General features: G+C 38.0%; 1 protein-coding gene across 10 annotated transcripts in view; it reads left to right on the plus strand.

Moving 5' to 3' along the window:
- The window catches only part of PTK2B (protein tyrosine kinase 2 beta), a 111,326-nt gene that overhangs the window by 73,949 nt on the left and 10,049 nt on the right, over window positions 1-27,328 (plus strand). For 9 of the 10 annotated variants that reach the window (XM_087929555.1, XM_026715929.2, XM_026715930.2 and 6 more), the window contains exons 11-24: window positions 1,368-1,485; window positions 4,351-4,390; window positions 5,250-5,296; window positions 8,184-8,237; window positions 11,073-11,170; window positions 11,975-12,059; window positions 13,094-13,194; window positions 13,360-13,475; window positions 15,297-15,397; window positions 19,593-19,682; window positions 19,964-20,168; window positions 21,174-21,282; window positions 23,459-23,524; window positions 25,108-25,233. In XM_087929555.1, the coding sequence (XP_087785681.1) occupies window positions 1,368-1,485; window positions 4,351-4,390; window positions 5,250-5,296; window positions 8,184-8,237; window positions 11,073-11,170; window positions 11,975-12,059; window positions 13,094-13,194; window positions 13,360-13,475; window positions 15,297-15,397; window positions 19,593-19,682; window positions 19,964-20,168; window positions 21,174-21,282; window positions 23,459-23,524; window positions 25,108-25,233 (1,356 nt within the window). The remainder of the gene's footprint in view (window positions 1-1,367; window positions 1,486-4,350; window positions 4,391-5,249; window positions 5,297-8,183; window positions 8,238-11,072; window positions 11,171-11,974; window positions 12,060-13,093; window positions 13,195-13,359; window positions 13,476-15,296; window positions 15,398-19,592; window positions 19,683-19,963; window positions 20,169-21,173; window positions 21,283-23,458; window positions 23,525-25,107; window positions 25,234-27,328) is intronic. The other variant, XM_087929585.1, reaches the window with a different exon arrangement.

Here is a 27,328-nt window from a genome sequence, read left to right on the forward strand (position 1 = left end):
AGTAGTTTGTCGTGTACCACTGAATCAAAGGCTTTACAGAAGTCTATGTAGATTGCGTCTATTGCTTTGCCCTGAACGAGTTGTGTAGTCCATATGTTTTTGCAGTGTAAGAGTTGCAGATTACATGATAGTTTTTTCCTAAAACCAAATTGTTTATTAGAGAGTAGGTTGTTTGTTTCTAAGTGGAGGATGATGGATTGGTTAATAATTGATTCCATGACTTTAAAGGTGACGCAGCATAAAGAGATTGGTCTGTAATTTTCAACTAGGCTGGGCTGTCCCTTTTTGAAGAAGCCACTTGTGACCATAGTTTTGGCAAGGAGCTGGTCCTGAAAGATTTTTCAAAGATTATGCTTAGAGGTTCGGCTATGGCAGTGGGTAGCTTTTTTAAGAAGTAGGCACATATTCCATCCAGTCCAATAGATAGGGATGGTTTCAGATTGTGCAGTGCTTTTTCAACATTGTCTTCTATAAAATCGATATATATTAGATCATTGTAGTTGTCTGTGGTTCGACTAGGGAGAACTGGGCTTGATCCATTGCTGTTTACAAATACTGAGCCAAAGACTAATGGCCATTTAACCCTGTCTGGATTGATGACCATTAACACATTTCAGGGCAGCATATAACTGTGCACTACATAAAATAGTCCTTCTTCCTTTCATCAGTCTCAAATCTCTCTGTATTTATTTTTGAGTGGGTGATGTCTACATGCTAAGATTGTGAGAGGAGAAAAACTTGTTTCTCTCCATAGATTTAATAGTATGAGAACCTATGTGCCTTCAAGTCATCCTTAACTCATGGCAGCTACATAGATAAATCTATGCTATGAAACTTCTTGGGAAGTTTCTTTGGAAGTAGTTGGCTGTTGTCTGCTTCCTGGAGCTGAGAGAAAGTGATTAGCCCAAGGTCATCCAGACAACCTCTTGCCTAAAATGAGATTATAACTCACAGTCTCACAGTTCCTAGCCAGTGCTTTTATTCACTACATCAAATTGCATGTCATACCTACCTATACACAATACAAACTAATGGTTGCCATGGCAATTGTATAGACATGTCCATGAAGTCACCAAGAATCAGGTTCAACTAGAAGCATCTTTGTCAGCCAATAAAAGAACTCTGAGAAAACATTTAAGTTTAAAAATAAAAGGTTATACTTTGATATTTTCTTGGGCCTTTCTGGTGCTGATAGTTTGCTTTGGTTCATCTCTTTCTCAGCTTGCCTCCAACATGCATTTTGGTTCCAACCAAGGGCTTCAAACCAATGTAGTTACTATCTTGATGGACAAATGTGAGCACTGACAATGAAATCTCTATCTGTATGGTTGGCATAGGAATCTTATATGGCTTTTTTTACTTGGCAGTCCTTGACTATTAAAACATCCTCCCTGGCTGAGGCAGAGAACATGGCTGACTTAATAGATGGCTACTGCAGGCTGCAGGGATGCTTAGATACCTCCCTCATCATCCGACCCAACAGAGGTGAGAAAGCAATCAAGTAATCCTTTGCATATGGTAAAGGTGGATCTTATCTGATTTGAAGAAGCACAGTGGGAATGTAACAGGGCAGATTGAATTGGTCTATCTCACACACTTTCTTGAAGGAGAATGTGGATGATGTACTTTGTTTCTTTTTTTTTTAATAAAGTTTTATTTGGGTTTTCACACATACAAAATACAAGTAAAACATCTTTTTTGAAAATAGCATGGTCCCGGGTTGAACTTCTTTATACAGACACAAAACTCAATTTCATGTTCCTTTTTGTGTTCTATTCCATATCTTATACTATTCTACATTTTCTATATAGTTTTTCCCCTCTTTTAATTTTCTCAATTTTATTTTGATTATCTCATCTCAATTCAAATCATTATATTTATACTTTTGTCTGTTCTGTTTCAATTTCATATTATCTTTTCTCATTAAACAAATTTTCTCCTGTAGTTACTAATTGGAGTATGACACCTTTATATCTTTTAATTATATCCATTCAACTCTTATTTAAACTTCAATATATACCCTAAGGTTATGACCTTCAATATAATACATAATATATAACTTCCAATCGAATTCTGCTTGGTACATTCTTATAATACACACTATATTCTTTTTTTAAAAAGGATTATAAATATATGTAATTATAAACCCTCATTCCATTCCAATTCAGTTCTATCATTAATAATCATTAAAATCTTAACATCTTTAACATTTCTTTTCAATTAAATATCATACTTCCTTAAAGACACATATAATCTCCATAATTATTTTTTCCCTTATTTCTCTTCACATATGTTTTGTAAATCATTAAATATTCATTTTGTGACATTTATTTATTGACAAGCATTCCAATGAATTACGATAGCTATTTTATCAAACATTTTAATCATACATTGTTTCATATTTTCTAAAATTATTTCTAATATAACAATACTATCTTATGTACCTTTGCAGAATCCCTTTTCCATTAAATTTTCACCCATTATATCTAAATAGGCCCTGTTTCTCTATATTTTGTTTCTGTCCTTTATAACTTCTTTTCCTTTCTTTCTTCCCTCTCATCTTCTCCCTCCCCTTTTTACCCCCTTGTCTCTCTACTTCTAATTTTCCCTTCTGCATTTCCCTCTTCTGTTGCTTTCTAATTTTATACTTATTTTTCACTCAATTCTTTTTTAGAGTTGTTTTTCCCAATCTTAAACTTTCCATTCTCTCCCCCCCCCACCTTCCTTTTTTCCCCCCACCTAAGATTAGTTGTTCATTAAAAATGGCTTCTTCTTTGGCGCAACCTTCTTGTTCTGCAGGCATTTCTTGTTGTTTCTCATAGTTCCAAATCTCCATTTCTAAGAAATGGATGATGTACTTTGTTTCTTAAAACAACATTAAGCTATTTGTGGGAGGTTCTTACTGACCTGTCATTTGAACTTATCCAATTCTTTTCTAGTGAAATTTTGATTTCCTGGGAAATATCTATATGTTTAGCCTGTTCACAGATCATATCATTCATATATTGCATTGAGCTGTGTAAGATATTGCCTTGAGATGAATTGGGGGGGGGTGTTTGAGGTTTTTTTATGGGATTTTATCGTGTGTTTTTAATGTTGTAAATTACCTAGAGTCACCTATGTGTAAGGTGGGTGACCATATATCTTTGTTAGATAGAGAGATGACAGAAAGATAAATAGATAGATAGATAGATAGATAGATAGATAGATAGATAGATAGATAGATAGATAGATAGATAGATAGAGTATAGCAAACATGATATTGGGTGTGTTGACTAGAAAGTAAGGCAATGTTAGATCCAACATTGCTTTAAAGCCTTATAGCATTGATTATAGCTTTAATCAACTAAATATGGAATCAACTAAAAATATGTTCATCTGATGGTTTTTAATGTATTTTCCATTAAATCATAAACCTTAAAAATCAGAAGCTTGCCTTGGAAAACAAGGCAACACATGAAATTATTTTGGGTAGTAGATTCTTGATTTGAGAAGAGGATTCTAAAAGTCATATTAATATCCATAATTCATGCTGACACACAACACTGCATTATTTATTTATAGTTAAATTATTTGCTTTCTTCGCCTTACAGTGTTTGTGACTATGGATACAATTGTTAACTGATCCCAACCCCCCACATACATACACTTTTTTAAAAATTAGATTTCTATATATGTTTTTATTGCATGATTTCTTAACCCATCGTGCAGCTGTAAAAGTACATTTATCATGATTCATGAAAGCAAACAACACCAAGAAACCTTACCTGTTCTTCCTACAACATGGAGAGGTCTTCATGGTAAACTCTTCACCTTGTCTTTCTATAGATTTCATATATTTTATTTATTGAAATTATGTCAGAATTGAAGGCCCCCTCAATTGAAGGCAGTTGCCTGATTTACTCACTTCTAAAGCCACCATTATTAAAGTTGCCAGTTAAGAAAAAGGATTTTTCTTCAAATTTCCCTGTCCTATTTGCAGAGCAACATCAACATTACCAACACATTGTCGTCTACAGTTTATTGATGTGGGTAAGCAATCATCCACTCATGTAATAATGTTCTGGCCCATGTTTGTAATTCATTAGTGCTTATGGATGCTACAGAAAACTTTGCAATCCAGTTTCAAAATTCCTTTTAGAATTTCTCCATGTTCATTTGGTAAAATGGAGTTAGCAAAGTTTAAGAGAATAATAAAACAGAACAAGGGAAGTCTACCCATACCTAGTTATTTGGAGATAAGAAAAAAAACAGAAGAGGGAAGAGATCTCATTCACAGCAAAAAAAAAATGGACAGCTAGAATTGAGCAATGATTTTCCTGACATGCTTTATCTCTTTTTCCCTTACAGAGAATGACAAGAGGATCAGTCTGCCTCAGGTCCCAATACAGTAAGTAAGATGGCCGACCTACCCCATGAAGTTGTACTTGTATGTAATACTGAGCACCAGAGGACAATAGGAGAACAAACCAGTTTTGCACTGGTGATAAAATTACCTCCATGCTTCCTGAGCTCTACTTTATTCAGAGAAGAAGCAGAACTGTTGCTATCTGGAAATATTATAGGTAGTAGAATAGTGTGTGTTCCATATACACAGAAAAATGTTGACCAAGTTGATGGAGATAACACCTATCAATAATTATGAATCCTGATAACAAATAGAATTGTACTATAGAAATTGCTGGGATATCAACAGTAGGTTCACTCATAAGCTTTCTAATGGGGTTTGACAGCTGTTCTGGGGGAGACAATGCTGAATTATTATAGATTGTCAATTATCTGATCTGTCAGAACTTTTCATGCAATTTTATTTTCCCTAGCCATCATTGCTCCTTCTTCTCCTCCTTGACTCTTGGCAACTGCCTGGACTAGTCCATGCAATTTTTTTCAGCCAGGTGTTCAGAAGTGGATTGCCCTTGCCTTCTTTTTATGGCTAAGAAAGAGTGACTGACCCAAGGTCACCCAGCTAGCCTCATGCCTAAGACAGGACTAGAATTCATGGTCTTTGCCTAATGCCTTAACTATTATACCAAACTGGCTCTCCAGCCCTCTCTTAGGTGCCCAAACATTATCCTAAATGGAGAGGCCATAAACAAGGGAAGCCCTTCATCATTACTGGAAGAAGTGCCTTCATATTGATTGATTATATTTATGGAATCCTTAATGCTCACATTTCTTTTTACAAATCAAATCTCAGTAAAAGGAAATTAACAACCCCATTTCTGTTCCTGATTATCTTTATGCCACAGGCATATAGAAGAAAAAAGATCCACACTGACAGAGAGCTTCAGCGGAGGTAAGTTGAACTTTACCTCACCACTGTCAGATCAATGGGGATTGTCGACATCAGATATATGAACTGTGTTCTCTGGAGTTTTGATCTGTTTTAATCTCTTGTGTTGCCATTTTTAGCAGAAGTCATATAATGATGGAGTTTACACTGAGAGTAGGGCTGAGGTATTTTTGTTGTCCTATCCACCATTTGTCAGAAATGGTGTAGGGTATTGTGCTTGGGCAAGGGGTTGGACTAGATGACCTACAGGGTACCTTCCAACTCTGTTAATCTGTAATCTGTAATTTCTAATCAAATAGATTTCTGAAAAAGAAAAAATCATGCCATGCTTTTCTTTTCTTTTTTTAAACAAATTTTATTCAGTTTTTCACATTAAAAACAAAAATCTCTTTTTAGTGGACAACCTATTTCCGGGTCATCATCTTTACATACAAATATGACAGCAATTATACATTCATATATGCATACTTAATTCTATTATTACCTTTTCCATTCCAAATTTTCAGTAAGGAGAGAAACAAACACATTAATTCTAGCCTCTTTCATTAGTCTCAATCGAAAGATCTTTTTGTTTCATTTCAATTATTTCAAATATGATCCTTTAATATTTATTTTAAAAATAAAGATAAACAATATGTGTTTGCTTAATAATGATGATGATGATGATAAATGTCTCTCCTTGCTTTTAGTAGCCTATATTAACTTATTAATTTAGTTGGTTCTTTAGTCTGTTCCTTTTCATTACATATTTCCTTTCCATTACATATTCTTTTTATAAATTCTAGATTAATACAAATTTTAACACTAAAAAAAACAAAAAACAAATATAGGTTTCCCCGCTTTTACTGTTTTGAGTGTGACACCTCAATGATTAAAATATACCTTTATTCCCTCAGCTTGATTCCCAATAAACCATTATTTTTAAGATGTTACATTAATAATCATTACATCTTTTCATTTGGATTCCGCAGCATTTTTCCCCCCTTAATTTTTAATAAGAGTTATCAGTATCTATATTACCCTATTTTCTAAATATTTTTATTTGCAGAAATATTCTTATTACCCCGTCATCCTGTAGAATCCCCTTTTTAATTCATCAACCATTATCTCTGAAAAAACAATTCATTTTCAATATTTTACTATTTCCGTATTTCTTTATTTCATGCACCTGTTTCTTACTGCTTCTCCTCCCCCTCTTTTCCCCATATCTTTTCTCATTCCAGTTTATATACCTCTCTTTCTTAATATCTTCCTTTCTCCTTTTCTGCTGGGACTTTCTGCCTTTCCTGACTTCACAGGTATTCCCCCTTTTGATTGCCTTCTTAAATTTCAACTTTGTAACCATCCTTCTTTCCCCACTTCTTTGTAGTGTTTTTTGTGTTAATTGTCTATTTAAAATGTCTTCTCCTTGAATCGACTCCTCCTCCTCTGAAGCTCTTTCTTCTTGTTCTTCAATCGCCATTTCCTGTAAAGTGATTCGCCTCTTTCCTGTAGTAATTCTCTCATATTTTTAAGTTCTATTTTTAATTCCCAAAGAGCTATCATCATTACACACTCTTATATTTTATGATCATTAAAGTCCACAAAAAAAAACCACTTTTACTTTCCTTCTTTCTTCTTTCAATTTTCTAAAGTTCTCAGTTATTCCAGCCGAGGGTCTATACCAAAAACATCAATCAATCCCACAGTCAGTCTTTCCTTGCTTTTTTCTTTATTCTGGTTCTGCTTTCACTTTCTGAGATTCTTACTTTGTTTCAGTATTTCTTTAATGTTATATCCACACATGTTCATTCAGAAACAGGATGCTTTCCCTTTTGTTTGAGCTCAAGTTTTTGTCAAATGGTGGCACTCACCATTATACAAAGTCTTCACCTTTCCCCCTATTTTTTTATTTAGGGTTTTTCAAACCTCAAAATTCCAGCACAGTCCAGTCTCCAATTTGTAAACTTTATTATTATTATTTTTGACAATCTTAAGTCCAGCTTTATTTTATGCCTATTTATTCCCAAAATATTTTAGTCCAATTTAGTTAAATCTTTAGTTCCAGCTTCTTCCTTTCCCGGTTCAAAGCCCCGCTTAGCTGTCAAAAATATTTTCTTTTTTTTCTCTGTCCCTTTGTAATTTCGCCGCTCACTTTTCTTTTCTTAAAAATTCCATGTTACCTTAATTCCAGGGTACTTTTGCTTAGTTGTATTGCCCAGTTGTCCCAGTTCAGATGTTATCCACCTCTTTCTTCCCTCCTGCACAAATCTTAATCCAGCTGAGTCCTCCTCTTCGGGATGGCCATTTTAAACCACCACTGCAGTCGTCTTCGGGGGGGAAAAGACCAAGCCCAGGAGGGGAGATGCGGCTCCCCTCAACCTGGCTTGCGGCTTCCCCTTACTCCGCCGCCCCTCCAAGGCAGCTTCAGCCCCTAATTGTAATAATCGGGGCTCTCCAACGAAAGAGCACAGACCATAGCCACAGAGAGTCACAATCTACGGTCCGTCAGTGAGGAAGCTCCGCCTTCTTCCTATGCCATGCTTTTCTGACGACAGTAAAAAAATGAAATAGAAAATTAAATGTTCTATCCACAAATAATGCCTAATATAATTACTCAATTGTCCTGAAAGGATGATGAAAATTTGAGAAATATCAGCTTCTTCCTCCAGCCAGGGTTAGTTCATCCAAGTCACCAACTTTTAATGCTGGTCATAAAAAGGTCATTTGGAAATTCCTTCCTTCCCTTACTTGTGTTTATTTATTTTTTTCTGTGAAAGAAAAGCTAAGTTAAAGAACACAGTAAAATCTTCTGGAAGCATCCAGTGTTCTATCTTTATGAACATGATGATGGGATATATTTTTAGGAAAGGTTATTTATACTAAAGTAACAGATAATGTTTTGTTTCAGATTCTGACATTTATGCTGAGATTCCAGATGAAGCATCCAGACCCAAATCTGGAGGTTTGTTCAGACTTTGGTCCCCTTTTCTAAAATCATATGGGGTTAGGGCTTCTTCAACTGTACTTTTAGACTGGATTAGTATATAGAAGGGATTAGGTGGCTGAATTATTATGCAGGAATGGTACCCAGAAAAATGTGAAAGAAAGTTTTTTTTTTTAACAAAATAGGCACTTCAAAGAAATAACATCATTACATGTTTTGAGCATTGAAACACACTAACCCCATTATCCCATGACTGGTTTCTAAAATATGCTTAATGGAGTCACAGGTAGGGCTAAGTCAGCCATGTTGTGTAATTCCAGAAAAGAATCACACTTTGCCTCTGGCTATCATTAATGGAAACAAAAGCTTAGAACAACCTTACAAAAATAAAGTATAACCATCACACATTGGTGCCAAAAGTCCTAACTACTTGTATAGACTAATTGAACCAGAGTTAACAGCGGGGGTGGGTTTCTACCGGTTCTGTCCACCTCTGTAAAACCGGTAGCTCTGAAGAGCAACAGACATAGAACCGGTTCTATGTCCACTGATGTTTTTGTCCACCTGCCCACCCGGGCTCTTACCTGAGCTTTATTTCCTGATTTTTTCAACTTCAGCTGCCGTGCAAGGCACAGCTGCAGTTTAAAAAGCAGGAAAAAAGGGCTTTTTGAAAGGCTGCTTCTCTGCACGGAGCATGCTGTTGACGATTGGCAGCGTGCAGGGAAGCACATTGTAAATCACCGAACCTCGTAAATGACCGAACTGGTAGTTAATCCTGTCGGATCCCACCCCTGGTTAACAGTGATTGATGAGGTGAGAAATCTTGGAGTAATAAATGTGTGAACACTGTGCACTTGCGGTTAAAAAAGAAAAGAAAAGGCCAGTGGAATATGGGGGATAAAAAGAAATTGTACTGAAAATAGAGGTGTCAATAGTGTAATGCTTTTATATAAGTCAGTGGTGTGGATGCATGTTGGTTATGCTATGACCAGTTCTGATTACCATACCTCAAAAAGGATACCATGGAGCTAGAGACAGTTCACAAAACGGCAACTGAGATGATCATGAGATTAGAGCAGTTTCCCTATAAGGAACAGTTGAAACATTTGGAGGTTTTTAGTCTAGAAAGTAGGCAAATGTGAGTGGATTTATGTCAAATAAATGAAATTATGCATTTACAAGAAGAAACCATTTCCTCTTCTCAAAATGCTAGATGTTCTCAAAATGTTTCTCAGTGAAATTGAATCCTGGAAGAATCAGAATATGCAAAAGGAAATACATTTTATTACACAACATATAATTCAACTCTGAATGTGTTACTGCAAGATGCGGTGCTGACTACCAGCTCCGCTGATTTCAAAAGAAGATTGGACCAACTCATGGGTAGACTTCAATGGCTAGAATTCTTGATGGGAATGTGACTGTCTCTGAAGGTCACCTGGTGGGAGATAATTGGTTGGCTATTATGAGAACAGACTGCTGGATTGGATGGACCAGATCCAATCCAACGAAGTCCTGTTTACATTCTTATGCTCACTAAACAGCCCTTTTCTATATCGCAATTTCTTTTAAGTCCTCTGTTGACATACAAGGAGGTTTAGTGTGCCCAACCTTCACCTATGCCCACCCCTACCCTGGGTAGTGGCTGCAACTCTAATCAAGCCATGGCAGACTTTTCCTTATTATTAAGCTCTGGGGGGAAAGGGGGAACTGGTCCCTTGTCAAGGTAGATGCACCTCATTGAATGGGGACGACTCTGCAGATTTTTCATCATCTCTTAAATCACTCTGTATGCAGTTTTCTGCAGGTGGCAGCCATTTGAATTAAAGTGTGTCATGCAGATGCAGCCTTTTGCTGTATTCACACAATGTACTTAAACAGCAGCAGCTTTTCCACAATATATTTAATATCAGGCTACAAAAACCACAAAAGACACATCATGATTCTCCCAAGCAGATTTTGTTATTGATCCTCACCTACAGACATAATCTTGCCAACGTAAAGCAGACTATCACTCGCATAAAGCATATACTATTAGAGAGAAGCCATCTTAACTTTTTTTTCTCTGAATGGAGTTGATTCTTGCTTCCCTGGAATGTACTCCCTTCTTCCTGGGAACCTGGACTACCTTCCATCACATCAACCTTCATTCATTTTAACTAGCCATAGCATTTTCATAGCTTAGCATACTGTGTACAGCCAGTTTGTTTCATTAGTTTAAGGTTCGATGTATTCTGCAAACTAGGAAAATTAGTTAATTCAGAAACCAGATTAAGGATATCGGATGAATGCAGCTATTAAGACTGAGACAGGGAAGGGAAGAAATAGTAGAAAATTGCAGCAAAAATGCATATAGATTAAATTTTGAAGCTAAGCACAGTATTCAAATGATGATTTGAGGGCTACAAAGTTGGCAAAAGATTTATAGTGGTAGATTTGAATCCAATTCTGGGTGGAGGGGAAATAGAAGCCTTTTCAAGTGATGAATTCTACATCTTTGTGGTAAATATTGTATCTTAATATGAGCTGGGGAGAAGGAGCCACACTATTAAAAATAACCATGAAAAATTGTAGCCAGTGTTACCATTCCCAAATTGCTGCTGAGGTCCTGAACTTGTTGAAGGCCACTCTTTATGGACAGATGAGACTTGACTGTGTTTTCATTACTGCAATCTCTGCAGAATGTCACTGTCCTCCTGCCTGTAGTTATAGTTGAATCAAAACATGGCCAGCATGCAAAATGGGAGTCTTTCTTCCTTTCTAAGTTATGGTATGGTATTGAGGAGTTACATTGTGTTGTTGTTATTCACAACTGACAAGTTGATATGTCTTGCCATTCCATTCCTTGCACAGCCCAACAGTTTGTGATTTCTCGAGAAGATGTTTCCCTGGGCAGGATCCTGGGAGAAGGTTTCTTTGGAGAAGTCTATGAAGGTGTCTTCCTCAATGAGGTTAGTTTGGAGCAGTGGGACTTTATCCTAGTCTTTCCTAACCAGATAAGCATCATATGTGCTAGGCTGCAATTTCATTATTGCCAAAGTCCAGCTGGCTTCATGACAATTCTAGTCCAACTTTTGTGAAGAGCAGTTTACCAGACTGCCTTTGGTCTATAGAATATAATGGAGAGGTGTAGTATGAATCAGAAATGGCACAAAAAGTATGAGAAATCACCTGCCAAAGAACAATGTGCATTCAACTTCTTAATGAAAAAAAAACCAAGGGAAATGTGTCATCAATGTTCGTTGTTAATACATAGACATTTAGTCAGACAGATATTTAAATGCCTATTTTGTTATTTGAACATCAGAAAGACCTTAAGACTGAGAGAAACTTATTCATGGTGCCAAAGTACATGTGGTATCATGCACATGGTTTAGTTGTGGTATAGGACCATAAAAATTATTACAAATTTGAAGGTAGGTGGGGATATTCTTTTTGTTGGTTTCCTTTGGACATTGGTTTCTGGATCTTTGGTCTGACCTCAGAACTATTGCTACAGTTTTAAAAAGCCAACAGAGGCACTTGTTCTTATGGAAAAGATTGACATACATGATCTCCAGCTTTTTGTGTTTTGTCCAAAAGAGCTGAAATTAAGCAGACCAGCTTCTTCTATTACTCCTCCTCCTCCTTCTTCAACTTCTTCAACTTCTCCTTCTTCCCCTTCCCTTTCTTTTTCCCCTTCTTCTTCTTCTTCCTCCTCCTCCTCTTCTTCTTCCCCTTCCCTTTTTAATATTGGGATCACCCTCTTCTTTCAGAGTGGAGAGCGGGTTAGTGTTGCTGTGAAAACCTGCAAGAAAGATTGCACTGCTGAGAACAAGGAGAAGTTCATGAGTGAAGCAAGTATGTAGACTCCCTCTTTCTGTGAACATGTGAATTAAAATGCCATTTCCTCCCACATCTGGTGCAGTGCCACAACAGCAATGACTGAATGGTGCAATGGCAGTAGTTGTGGGAAGAGGCAGCTTCTCTGGATGTGATTTCTTCCAATTTTCTCAGGGTGAGCTTTTAGAGTTGCCATATTTAAACATTTTGCTCTCTTTCCCATGCGGTCTCCAAATTAAATTTCTGATTGAGGAATGGATTTATCTTATCTTCAGTGCACTTGCCTGTTAAAGCAACAAACAGTGTGCACCAAACCTGCAATTCTACAGCTTGAAAAAAAAAGCAGAGGAGGAGGCGGCAGCACAACAGTTACAAGAGAAAACAAAGCAGTTATACAAAAGATTCCCAAGTCCAGAGGAGGGGGAAGATACAAGAAAGAGACTCAGAGTTATTCCTTAATTATGCTAGGTATAAGTTGTACTAGACAACTACTTTGACAGGTTTTCAAGATTCTGTTACAACACCTAGTAATAAGGACCTTTCCAGAAATCCAGCAGTTCTTGTTTCCTGAACTTGCCAAGCTTTGCTGGGTTTGCTTCCTTTTGTAATTGTCATGTTCCATCCTCTGCTTTCCTAAGGTCTGTTCCATAGCACCAAAATGAAGCACTGTAGAACAGTTATATTTTCAAGTAAATGCTTAACTGGACAAGCGCCCTTGACTTTTAAATCAGTGAAAATAGGCTTTTCAAACTAAATAAGAGAATAATATTACCAGGCATCATAAAAATACTATTAATTCAATTGATTTGATTATAGTAACTTCAACAAATAGAAGGAAAGGGAAGAAGCTTGGCAATGATTGTTAATGTGAAACAAAGGATTTTAAAATGATTTTTAATTGGATAGAAGGGAGGAGAGCAATAATCATGCTGTGGAGGCAAACTGATGCTAAAATATCTCTAAAAATAAGACATGTTCTCGGAGGATCTCTGAAATCAGGTCTGAAAATGAAAATTCGCCATGTATCAGGATTAACCCCAATGTACCTACAGTGCTCATGAAAAAGATGGACCATCCCCACATTGTGAAACTGATTGGCATCACGGAGGAGGAGCCAACGTGGATTGTTATGGAACTCTATCCTTATGGAGAGGTGAGCTGATGGTACCTAAAGCAATGGGAAGTTGAATCTAAAAAATAAATAAATAAGGAAGCAAAGAAGCAAGAAAATGGAAGGTAACCTCTTGAGTCTGAGCTTCCTTGGAAAGAAAGTTTTAGAAATAGATTCCTATCCAGATTCTTCATCTTCCCTTCGCAGCTGGGACACTACCTCGAGCAGAACAAGGCCAACCTGAAGGTGCAGACCCTTATCCTGTATACCTTGCAAATTTGCAAAGCCATGGCTTACCTGGAGGCTATCAACTGTGTGCACAGGTACAAGGGCTTTTTATTTTAATGTAAAATAATAGATAGCATGTAAAGATATGTAGGGTTCGAATCCCTAGCACCGCGTAACAGAGTGAGCTCCCATTACTTATCCCAGCTTCTACCAACCTAGCAGTTCAAAAGCATGTAAAAATGCAAGTAGAAAAATAGGGACCACTTTGGTGGGGAGGTAACAGCATTCCATGCGCCTTCAGTGTTTAGTCATGCCAGACACATAACCACAGAGACATCTTCAGACAGCGCTGGCTCTTTGGCTTTATAACGGAGATGAGCACCGCCCCCTAGAGCCAGAAATGAATAACACGTATGTGCGAGGGGAACCTTTACCTTTAAAGATATATACACACTCGGACAGAGTTTTCTCTGCACATATTCTTGCACCAACTCACTACATCCAGAGCTAAATGGAATCCGGCCTCCTCAATGATGTAACTTCTAGGCCAGAATGGGCAACTTTTTTCCACTGTCTTTCTGTGGTGCCTAAGGATTGGTGAGGAAGGAACTGCAATTCTGGAATTCTTGTTGGAGAAGGAAATTTAGTGGCAGAAGAGGTGGCATAAGCCATGCAGTCTTAAGATACCCACTTCAATTTTTTAATTCCCCCACAAACTGGGAAAAAATAGCGCAGTTACTTGGTTTTATCAGGTGTTCCAAAGGATTTGGTGAATAACTTAAGTTCCTAGAAGGTTTAAGAAAATCTGGTTTGCCACTTCTATTTTACTTCAGACTCTTAAAACACAAAAAAGGTCTCAAAAACTCCATCTAATTCATTCTGTGAGGACTATGAACACTACAGATAAGCTATTGGAGTCTCATGTGGTTCACAAACAATAGGTTGCCCATCATTACTCTTTGCAATCACCAAGAAGAGATTCTCAGCCCTTGTACAGCGTACAAGGACATGGCAGTTGGCTTTTGGTGCTGAAAATGTCTGAGTAACATATGGAATGTCTGAGAATTGGTCTTTGGAGGAAGAGATGCTCCTTAATTGTTCTCCATTGGAATTGAAATGCAATGCTATGTGCCAGATGGAGCAGAAGCATATTGTAAGAGGAGCCAGAATATCACACATTGCAGTCTATTCTGACCTTTTACAAAAGAGCTTCAAGTTTATCTCATGTGGCACCACCAGAAAGTGCTGAAAATTGAGGTTCTCGGGCAGCTCAAAGTCATCTTTAAAAGTCTAATAAATTAGCATTATAGCCAAATCAATGCTGAAAGATTGGATCCAATCCAATCTTTTCACAATGTTTGTTTTGTAAGATGCAGGGGTAAATTAGAGATAGTGATTGAAGAATGCCCAAGCAAATGCAAAAAGTTAATCTCAAAATTTATAAGGAGCGGTGAATCGGTAGGAGACTTACTTAGTCTTCTCCATTGGGAGAAATGATAGGATCATGGTCAATAGTTGATAGGATACTTTTGAGGCATGTTTTTAGCTCAGTGTTGGACCTCATGGTCCCTATAGTAGTTCCCTCCAAACACCATTCTTCACATATGCACAGCAGTTGTGATGGCAGTCGGGGTCAAACAAGGGAAGAATCATTTGCTGTTAATTCCTCCCGCCATTTCATTGGTCTCCTAATTATGAGATAACCATTGAGCACCGAGATACTGAAATACCAAACCTATCACTTTTATGGCTCTGTGTTACACAGTGGTGCAAAAAATGAAAATATGACCAGATCACTGACTTAGAATCTCTTGAACTCATGTTTTTGCTCATATTTCCTGCTACACATGTATTTTGTACTGCAGCTATTCAAATCTTCACAGAAAAGAATAACTAGCTCACTTTATTACCTGCAGGGATATTGCAGTCCGTAATGTGCTGGTGGCTTTGCCGGAATGTGTCAAACTAGGAGATTTTGGTCTTTCCAGATACATTGAGGATGACGAGTATTACAAAGGTATGGAAAGGAGCTGGGAAGAACCCAAACTTTGAGGGTGTGTGTGTGTGTGTGTGTGTGTGTGTGTGTGTGTGTGTATCGTTTATTGCATATGCTCCATTTGCTTCTTGGTAGAATATATAGAAGAATTCAAGTGTCTCTTTCTTCTACATCTCCATTGGCCAAGCTCTTAGATAGCTGAGATGAAAAAAAGTATGGAAGTATCTCTTATGCTGGTCTATGATCATCATAAAGATTTTATTAGGATCTTGAGGAGTTATTGCCAGTCAGAAGAGACAATGTTGCCCAGGAAAACAGGCAATCCCAAAAGCCTTTGGAGGCCCTCCAGAATTAATCCAAATTTAATTTTTAATGAGATAAAGTAGAAAATTGTTAAATGCATAAGAAGTGATTATATTAGTATAAAATAAATTACTCTTCTATCCCAGCCTTATCTCTTCATTGCTACGGGCCTGACACTGAAAGGATAAACATAACTCTTTTCTCCACAAACATTGTGGAGTTATCTATAAATATGTCATCACTTTGACCCCGTAAGGCTGTTATACCCCAAACTACACCCAGGAAATTCCAATCTTTTGGGATTATTTGGAATGCTAATGAAAGGTTGTCTATGGAGGGTCTCATTCATCCAGGTTGTCCCATAGGTGCTTTTATTTTAAAAGCAATTGGAACTTCCGATTTTTGTTTAAGACAGTTTGCTTTTCATCCAAGAAGTTTCTTCAGTTTTAAGTAATTGATGGAGAATGGAAGAAATTTACGCTCTCTGCAATTAGCTACTCATTAATACTCTAAGGGTTATTGAAATTACCTAGGAGCTCATTTGTATCCTTGGAGTCACCTTAATCAGAATGGAAATCAGTGTGGAACTGTCTTGGAACTACTGAAAGGGCTACATTCTAAACAGGAGATAAGTGGTGTTATACCCCTCTCTCTTTGTTGAAAGAAAGCTGTTCAATTTTAACATAAGTGGCCTCTTTGATTCTTCTTTCAATCCTGTATTCAGAATGTCCACAGGTGAACCTGTGAGAAATAGTGAGAACAATGAACCAGCGGGATGGCTTGCCTTCAGCAGTTGTGGGAGGTTTTCAAGAAGAGACTGGACAGCCACTTCCTTGAGCAGGGATTGGACCAGAAGGCCTCCAAGTCTGTTATTCTGTTCTGAAGCAACATATCAGGACAGAATTCAGCAGTCCATCTGCACCTGAAAGAAAAGGGCCACTCCTTTGAAGGAATGAAATTCCTTGCATGAGAAGTGAAATGTCTTTTTAAAAAATCAAAAAGTCCAGTTGCCTTTAAAATAAATGCACTTTTGGACTAATGAATGGTTATTTTCATGACCAGTAAGTAAGTGCTGTGGAGCATGGCCAGTCATAATTAGGCAGCGTTCCTTGCTTTGGCCATCCTGAGTGTTTTCACACAAATGGAAAAATCAGAGAATCAAAAAACGTAAGGATCAGAAGAAATCTTGAAAATGATCTAGTGCAGTCTCTGTTCAGGTTGGCCACTATAGCGTCCTCAGCAGGTTTTTATACATCTTCTGTTTAAACACCTCCACTGAAGGAAAGTTCATCATCTAAATCTGTTTGTTCCATTGTTATGGTTAGGAAATTCATCCATTCAATCATTTCTCACAAGTTTAGCTTCCAGACCTTTTGTTAGGCAGGTTGCTCTCCTCTGGACATGCTCCAGGTTGTCCAGTCCTTTCCTAAAACGTGGTGCCCAGAACTGCATGCAATATATTGGGTACAATTAGATCCATGCAGAACAGAAAAAGGTAGTGAATTCTTTTAAACATGATTTGTCTCTTAGTGCAATCTACACCTCTTTCTTTTATTATCCTTTTATTTATGTATTTATTTACAAGATTTATTTCTATATTTATTTACAAATAAATAATTATGTTTATTTACCTCTCAATTAATTACTCTTAAGGGGCTCAGAAAAACTCAGAAAACCATAGATAAAAACAGAAACATCCTTTCCCTCAGGCACCAGAACAAACAGCCTCTCCTTTTAACCTAATTCATGGGAGAAAAGCCAGGTCTTTTTGGTTCTCCAGAAGATTAAAGGGTCCTTCACATCCTAATTGGGAAGCTATTCCATATTGATGACACCAAACCCCATGTTGCTGGATGATGCTCTCAGTAGCTTCATATAGATGTTAAATAGAAGAGGAGAGAGACCCAACCCAGAGGCACCCCACACAACAGGGACCTAGGAATGGGTGTCTCCTTCCTCAACACCATTGACTGGAGTGATCATGGAGAAAAGAGGAGAGCCATCATAAAACAGCGTCACCCATTCCCAATTCCCTGGCCAGTCCAGCAAGATACCATGGCTGATGGTATCAAAAGCCACAGAGAGGGCTGAATGGATACCCCATCCCCTTCCCAAGCTCTCCAAAAGTCATTTAACGTTGTTGTTTCAATAATATGGCCCAGCCTGAATCCTTACTGAAAAGGAACCACGTAACTTTTCTTTCTTTACTACTTGAAATGTCTAATTTGTTGTTTGTATTCTTGAAAATCTAAGTTTGTTTTGTACTGTACTTTTTATAATTTTTTTCTGCAATACACCTTATTGGTGATTATGTCCATGTTCCATTTCATATATCTATCCCTTTCCTTCTTATGCAACTGAAAGTATCTGCGACAATTTCCTAAGCTGACGTCTCCAATTTCTTTTCTTATAGGCATCATCGACAATTACATTTTCAGTATCTTATTTTTGAAATCTTCCTAACTCCCTCAAAAAAGAGTCTCCAAACAGCCCTGACCCATTTCTTCCTCCTTTAGAGGTCAGACAGAAATAAGTTGTCCTTTTGCAAGTGGTCCTTATAACCAATACAAAAAAAATTCTCCATCCTTCTTATTAAGCTGGAAAGTGGCCATTTCTTTTCTTCTACCCATTTCATCTTTTCCGAGAGAGCAATGAGCTTGCACTCGTAGTATATAAAGTACCTGTTGTCTCCAGGATGGAAAACAAATTTGGCACATTCCTTGTAAATCACTGAGCAATTTTCCTCCTCTTCTGTGTTCCTATGTTGACCAAAGCGTCAAACAAAATAAGTCTCCCACTTCATCTTCTCTGTCAAGCTCTTGTCGCCGCCCCTATTCATTCAGTCATTGGATTCTTGGGAGCTAGCTTCTTTATGTATTCCCAGAAGCTACCTGAACTAGATCAACAGCAAGCAATGGGCCATTCAAGCAACAGCGTTGTTCATGAAACAACAGCTGTCTGGAAAAAGGCAATAAGGCAGAGTCTGTTTCCCTCCCATTTTTCCTCTTCTTCCTCCTCCTCTCTTTTGTTTCTTCTCTCTGCTCAATTAAATTCTGGTGTCAAATCTTAGATGCCACCAAGATAGAGAGAAAACTATCTATATGTATCTGAGCCAAATTACATGCAAGTGGGAGAAGTTGGATAGCCCAACAATGACTATTGAATAGCGAAAGCCCACTCTGACACAGAAACTGGGAATAACAAGTGTTTGAAGCTGAAGAATCCTTGCATCTGGTCTTTTTCTGTCAATGCATCTCCTCCTCCTCACAATTCACTGGCAGTACACATAAAGAGAAGCAGTAAAAAGCTTGGGCATAATGGCTCTTGTATAAGTGCATCGGAATATAACTTCCATGAAATATGTTTTAGGTTCAGCCCTCAACATTTCCACATAAACATATGGGAGAAAGCAGGGTTAGAAATAATCCCCAAAGACACGTCCATAACCTGTTGATTAGATAAATGACAGCATCTGATTTGGAAGATGGAAGTTTTATATATTTATAAATTTGGATGTGGAGGTCACATCATTCACATTTCATTTGGTCCCTCCTTTGGCATCCTTTCTTTAATGATTCTATTCCACTATTTCTTCAACTGTAGTGTAATTCTTGCCCCATGGCAAATTGTCCCATGATGAGTTGGCCATAGCGAATTGTTCTGTAGTGAGTTATCCTGTGGCAAGTTGGCCATGGTGAGTTGGCCACAGCGGGATAGCATAGAACCCGATCCACAGCTCGGAGCAATTTCTTTAATGCAGCCAATTTGGATGTATTCCAAATTCATTTAAACTTGTGTTGTAAGGCTTAGAAAATGAATGGCTTGCCTGTCTGAAAATTCTTTGTGATTCACAAAACTGAGAAAATATATCTAGCGATAAAGTTAATACATTTCACTCTGATTTCTTCTTCAGCATCAGTGACTCGCCTACCCATCAAGTGGATGGCTCCAGAGTCAATCAACTTTCGCCGTTTCACTTCTGCCAGTGACGTTTGGATGTTTGGTGAGTAGAAGTTTGGACAGGAACAGCCATGTCTACCTCCTTCAGATGAAGAACCTATCTGTACCTGCATGCTAACAAGAAATTATTTAATATGCCACTTCTTCAAGCTCTGTCACCTTTCCCAAACTTCTTTAAAAACAAGTTATATTGTTTAAATATCCAAGTCCCCTCTCTAAATTGGTGGTTGAAAAATGGACTCTATCAGCAGACACTGCCAGTTTACCCCAAGCAACAAGCAATATATACAATCCAGTTTCTAAAACTTCTCCTTTTGTCTCCAGCTGTTTGCATGTGGGAGATCCTTAGCTATGGCAAACAGCCTTTCTTCTGGTTGGAGAACAAAGATGTCATTGGCGTACTGGAGAAAGGAGACCGTCTCCCCAAGCCAGATGCCTGTCCACCTATCCTTTATGCTCTGATGACACGCTGTTGGGATTATGACCCCAATGACAGGCCCAAGTTCAAAGAGTTGGTCTGTAGTTTAAGGTAAGTGATACTTCCAGCCTTGTCTTCCAAAAAATTGCATGGAAAAAAAGTAATGTTCTGTAACCTGAATCTATATATATAAAAGCAAAATACCACTCACGCATCATCACAAAATCTCCAGAACCGTAAAGCCAACAAACTTGAAATTTGGCACATGTGTTCCTTTTGGCTTCTAGGTGCTCACTAAGAAAGGATTTTTCGAAATGACCATAAGAGCATTAGTATTTCGTATATATTATTATTAACACGCTCTGATGCTAAGGAGTTCTACTCCCCCTCCCCACCTGAAAAGAAATCTGTTCCAAATGCAAAACACAAGCAGAGGAGTTTCAATTTCAGTTTCACAGCAGCAACCACCTTTAGTACAGAACAGTAAAGCTAAGCCACACCAAGATCCTTGCTGTCTCCTTCTTGCTCACACAGCAAATACTGTTTCAGTTTCCAAATAGCCCTCAACTCTCTCACACACTGACAAGGCGCTACCCAGATGAATACCGATGGATGCTGATAGGCAGAGGCACAATTTTCCCCCCTTATTTTCCTCCCCCAAAACTAAGCCCGATCACATAGTTTCGTAGAGAAACGTGGATATCGAGCTAGTATGTTACATAAGCAAATCTTCAGAATTTTTCTTATTGGGCAAAATGTATTCTGGTTTTACTTGTCAATAAGTTTCATATGCAAAGCCATTCACACAGTAACTCCAATCAGCCAGTACTACAAATAGTCATGAAATTTCAATTCATTGAACCTTAAATGCTGCAGGGACAATTATATTGGATTCAGTATCCCATCAGTCCCAGCTAGCATGGTTGATAGACACACACAGAGAAAGGTGCTCTAAGCCCTTTGCATAAATGAGATGGTACAAACTTATAAAATATTTACAAACCGCAGAGAGAGAGAAAGAAAAAAGCTCTACAGAGCACTATTATAGGCAGCAGATGGAGCTCATGGATAAGCTAAATGGTGCGTTTCCCTTTCCCTTCCATTTCTGAATTTCAGTGACATTTACCAGATGGAGAAGGAGATAGCACGGGAACAAGAGAAGAATAATCGCCGCCGCCCCCCCAAAATTATGGAGCCTCCCTCTTTCCAAGAGCCTCCTCCAAAGGTGATAAATATTTGCTAGAAATGTTCAGCAGATATGGATACTTTTTTTTAGCTTGGATGTGAAAAAAATGTGACCTTTTAGCACCCACCATTGGTTTTGGGAAGACTCCAAGGGTGGGATTCTACAGGTTCGCACCTATTCGCTAGAACTGGTTTGTTAACATTCTAAGCTGTTCAGAGAACCGTTGTTAGAAGAAATTACTGGCCTAATCCTGTAAGGAAGGCAGGAAGGAAACATTCTGGTGTTGCTTACAGAAACTGCCTCTCTGCTTTATTACATTCTTGGCAGGACTAGAGTTCCTGTCTCTGGAACTTCTCTGGAGTTGTTTTCCCCTTCTTTGCTGGTACTTTGCTTGTGTGGAGTGACCATTCAAAGTTACAATGGCACTGAAAAAAGTGACTTATGACCCTTTTTCACACTTACGACTGTTGTAGCATCCCCACAGTCATGATAGACCAGGCGAGGAGATGCGTGCCTTGATGTGAGTGATGTTGAATTCGCCACACCCAGCAAGTCACATTACCACCAAGCCATGCCCACCAATTAAGCCACGCCCACAGAACCAGTTGTTAAAAAAATTGAATCCCACCCCTGGAAGACTCATGCAGGTTTTGCCATCAAAACAGGCATTTCCATCCTAAGTTCCTCACTTTAACATTATAAGCATCATTTTTGTGATTCCTTGGGATTCACCCTTTTTAAAAAGAAAAGGTAATCTATATTTCACTCCTGAGCTGATCTTTAGGTTGTTGATTATCAGCCACAATCAGTTCAATGCAAAATGAATAAAAATCCATTCTGCTTAAAATGCCAATTCAATATTCACATTTGCAGAGAATATATCCCCCATTACATCAGTTACTAATCCACCACCAACTCTTGAGTTATGAATAATTTTATTTTCAGCTTCTGATCATCATGATCTGTCCCCCTAGGCAATATTTTTAAAATGTTTTCACTGTTGCTATATACTGCAGAATAATTGGAAAGGCAAAATAAAACTCATGACGGATAATAAAGTACATTATATTTTCTGTGTCATCCAGTAAAAATTGTGAAAATTTCATAATTACTGACATTTGATTAGAAGGTGGAAGACAATAAAAGTGCCCTAATTTAGACATATGTGTGGTGGGTGGGAGGCTGTTTGGATAAAAGCTCCTGATTCTGACAGTCAGAAAGTCATTGTCCACATGTTATTATTCTCTCAAATATTTTCATGGTAATAAAGCAAGAGGAAAGAAACATTTGGACATTACAAAAGTTTAGGAATGAAGGCCAATAGTTCTGGATTCAATACATTATAAACCACATAAACTTCATCGGAAGGTATATTTGAGCTGCATTATGATGAAAAACATTTCTCAATGTCAATAGAAGACAGACAGTTAAAATTTCTGCAGGAATAAAACCCTAACTCTGTTTCTTTTATTTCCTCTCCTTTTTTCTTTGACTGTCTGGGGTGGCCATTGTAATGAAATTATGTGATGAACATAACTAACACCTTAATTCTTAATTCAACATGCCTGTTTTAAAAAGACTTTTAAGCCTTCAGGTACGTTTTATTCCTGGCAACTGCATGGACTATTCCTTGTAGTTTTCTCAGCAAGATTTTGGAAGTGGTTTTCCATTGCCATCTTCCTAGGGCTAGGAGACTGTGACAGGCCAAGGTCACCCAGCTGGCTTTGTGTCTAAGGCAGACTAGAACTCACAAGCTTCTGGTTTCTAGCTTGATGCCTTAAGCACTACACAAACTGGCTTTCATTAAGAGCTTAGAACGTAATTAATATTATTATTGGGAGTGGCCATTTTTGTTTCATGGATTTAATGGAGATATTGCATTAAGTGTTACCCTCCAGAAATTGTGGATGATCCATCACTGGATATATTTTAGAAGCATCTAGACAGTCACTTACCTGAAATGGTATAGGTTCTCCTGCTTGAGCAGGGGCTGGACTAGAAGACCTCCAAGGTCCCTTCCAGCTCATTCTATTCTATATATTTCTGCAGTGTGCATGGAATGTATGTTTGTGCATATTTACAAATATTTATAGATTTGCTATTTAAAAAGTTAAGACATTGAAAGAAGTAAATATAGCAATTGTTTCCAGATATGTGAGTTTATCCTCCTCCATTAGCAGCCTTGCTATGTAGTTGTTTTTCTTATTCCTCTCAGCCCAGCAGACCAAAGTACAAGCCACCTCCTCAGACCAATTTACTGGCCCCCAAACTGCAGTTCCAGGTAAGGTCCAAGAGGTTTCTGAATGCTAGTTTCAGTTATTTCAGAACTAAAGCATCTCTTTTGCAGTTGGCTTTTTCTTGGCTTCATTTCTTCTGAGTTGTTGATAAGCACTACTTTCCTTCCTTCATTCCCATCCTCTGTTGGATATGCAGTAGCTGCTTGATGCTTCCCTCCAGAGGTGATTCTAGATGGATGGCATCCCCTACAACTTCTGATTAAGAAACACTTTCATTTTTTCTGTCCTTTTTGCTTAAAGGTTTTGCTGAAGTGCAGCTAGAGGAGGGAAAGCATATAGGAGGGACAATTATGTGTAGGTCCTCTGTAACTTTGACAATGGGACAGGCAAGGTTTAAGGTTAGGCCCCTTTTTATATGTTTGATGCATGCTTATCAAAAGGGGTAGGGCTTTAATCACATGATCATAGCCACCATCTTAACTTTTTTCACGTTCCAGCATGAGAACATCATTTCAAAATAAAAGCATGGTCTTGTAACTCCCTGCATTTCTAAACCAAGTAATCAATATGACCCTTCAGTGCTTGCGTATAAACTTTCAAAATCTTCACCTGCAATTACATCTCAGTTTTAATTTAATTTAAAAGTTCACCACATTGACTAATCTCACCACTTTATTGTATTGCATTTGGCTTGTTTACCTGACATTTACTTTTGAAAGAAGTGCTTGCATTTCTGCAAATATATCACTTTGCTCAAGGTGCACTTGTAAAAATCTAATCAGAACGTTGTATTATTGTTATTATTTTTGTCCTGCATTGCAACTTATGGGATTGTTATGCAATTTCAAAGATAATTTATTCCATTCATATCCCCATTTCCATAATGACTGAGCATGCTCGGTCTTCATTAGCTTCCCCCAACCCTGCCGTTTATTTATTTGTGTGTTTATATTCAAAAGCATGCAAATGCAAGTAGATAAATAGGTACCACTTCTGTGATAAGGTAACAGTGGAAGTCAGACATGACCACTAGAGTCAGACATGACTGGATAGGGGAAACATATAATTTGGTCTATTAATTTTGCCCGTAGGGTTTTGAGGGGTTGTTTTGTTTTGTTTTTGTGAAGAGATTTCAAACGTGGACATCCTTCAACCTGCTGGTATTCTTTGCTGATCTTTTGATGTTTTATTTTCACTATAGAAGAATGGCTCATATTTTTCAAGACAATTGACAAAACGAACTACCCTGTAGTTGGGGATCTCAGTTTTAAACATTTAAAATGTCAATATGTGTGAAAATTTAAAATTGAGAGGATTTCTCAATTTTCACAATTGAGAGGAACTGATGGCAAATTAAAAATCCAGGTGACTTCCCTTTTCTGCAATAAAATAAAGACACCAGACCTGATCAGGATAATTTCTGGTACTTTTAAATGTGGATTCTAAAATCTGCTCTGAAAATCTTAAAAAGCTTGTCTGGAAAAAATATCTAGTATTGCCTGCTAAAATATGGAACAATGTCTTATATAAGTGTTCCTGGAGTACTTTCTCTGCTCAGTTTGTGTGCCTACTGCTTATGCTGTGTCTATTGTTTTGTGCCTGCTGCCTTTTCCTTCCACCTTTCCAGGTGCCCGAGGGTCTGTGTGCCAGCTCACCAACGCTCACCAGCCCCATCGAGTACCCATCACCTGTCAACTCTCTGCATACCCCACCTCTCAACAGACACAATGTCTTCAAGCGCCACAGCATGAGGGTAAGACAATGCCGGCCAGCTAGCCTGAGACTAAGCCTGAAAACAAATGCTAGATGGCGCCTTCAAGACTACAAAGGGGGTGGGAGGGAGACATTGGTGTAAGTGAGTGAGTGGAAAGTCTTGACTGACCTTGGTAGGTTGTTGTGAGACTACAAGAGTTGCAATCTCCCATACGCTATGTTTTATATTTCCTTCAATACATTTTCAAGAGAGTTCGCTTCAAGTTAGTAATTTTCAACCTGATAAAATTGATGAGCAATGTCAGCACAGTAATGAAAAAGAACTGGAATAAAAGAAAAGATGGGGGGTGGTTATTGATGAAATGAGAAGATATCTCCCAGTTATTCTATTTATTAGATTTATATCCTGTCTTTCACTCAGAAGCTGAAAGTGATATAGGTAGCAGCCTCCCTTCTATTTTTCCTCACAGCAACAATATTGTGAAGTAGGTAGGACTGAGAGTAACTAAGTGAGTTTCTGTAGCTGAAGATGGACCCATTCTGGGAGATTGGTCTCACCATTTTGACCAACACCTTAATTACCATCCAGAAGTGCTTGGATCTTGGCTCAGTGGGAGAAGGCAAGGTGTCACTTTAGAATCTCACGCACACCTGATTCATTTATATTTAGATTTATATATTAGATTTCTGAAGACTACCCAACTTCAAAAAGACTTTCCTTAGCTCTCTTAGTCTTGAGGCTCCCCTTCTAACTGATCTACTTTACAGGGTTATTGTAAGCTAAGATCATCATACACTGCTAATGACGTGGGTTCTCTCGTTTTTTGAAGACAGGTCACATTACTTGAATTCAAGTTTTACTTCACCTCACCACCAATGCTCTCAAAAATTAAATCTCAAGGCCAAATCAAATGAAATGTTTTATGGCTTAATTGGCGCACTTACCACTCCAATGGGAGCATTTCTTTCTATGAGGACATTTCAATTGAGACTGTTCTTCCTCCCAAAGCTGCCCAAAACAATTAATAAAATTTATAATAATAACATTCTTCAACAACAACAATAAAACAATAATGATAAATAAATCATCAAAAAATGGACCCCATCTTCTACGAGTCCAATCTGACTTGATACTTCCTGTAGGGGAAACTATTAAAATGGCCTCCTATTGACCAGGAGGTTAATCTGACTGGAGGAGGAGATTTGCTGATTATTTTATTTCTGGAACAAATCATGTGAAGGCTACTTACATGAAAGATTTTGCCTTCAAAGGGAAAAGCAGTGCCTAAGGAAGCAAATTAATGTGTTGCTTGGGTTCCTGGTTGACTATTAGCTTTGCTCCCCTGTCCATCAGGTTCCACCATAGAGTGATTCAGAACTTTTACTCATGACTAAAATAAAATATTGTCCACCAGCCCTTAAGCCCACAGAAAGCTTCAGTAGCATGAAAATTCCTTCTCCCATTAGTGGTCCCTAGCCTACCACAGCCACAATTGTGGTACATGATGTTGCTGTTACTTACAGTAAACAGAGCATGTTGACAAGAGAAACTGAGGCATTCTCCTGGCTTCCCTTTCCACACACATCACTAGTGAAGATGAAAAACATGTCCTGATCATTCATCTCAATATGGTGGGAGGCAACGAGTTTTGTCACATGATTAGATGAATGGATTGAGACATCTGTTCCTCTCCCCAAGTTCATCATGCAACCATTCTACCACTAACACTAACCAGCTACATAAAAAGGAAAACCATTAATGCCAGGAAAGCTAAGGGGAGTTTTAAGTTGCCTTTATGGATTAAAGGTGAAATCAAGCCAACATCATGAGGAATGACCCTAAATATTGTTCAATTTCAGACCCTGGTTTGCTGGTTTTCTCTGGAATCTAATCTCTTAAAACACTGTATTTTTCACATTTAATCCCTGAGGGTCAAGTTCTGAAGCTCTAAGACCTGACAACCTCTCCTTCCATTGAATTATTTTAACATGCACAACTCTACACCAACATTTTACCACAGATGTAGATGCACATAGACATTCTTGAATTTAAAAAATAATAATTGATCCTGAGATTGTGTTATGAACTGAATTTTGTGACTAAGGTGACAAAAACACAGCTTGAGTTTTCATAT

The sequence above is a fragment of the Pseudonaja textilis genome, chromosome 1, assembly GCF_049901715.1.
Source record: "Pseudonaja textilis isolate UNSWEBS1 chromosome 1, rPseTex1.2, whole genome shotgun sequence".
NCBI lineage: Eukaryota > Metazoa > Chordata > Lepidosauria > Squamata > Elapidae > Pseudonaja > Pseudonaja textilis.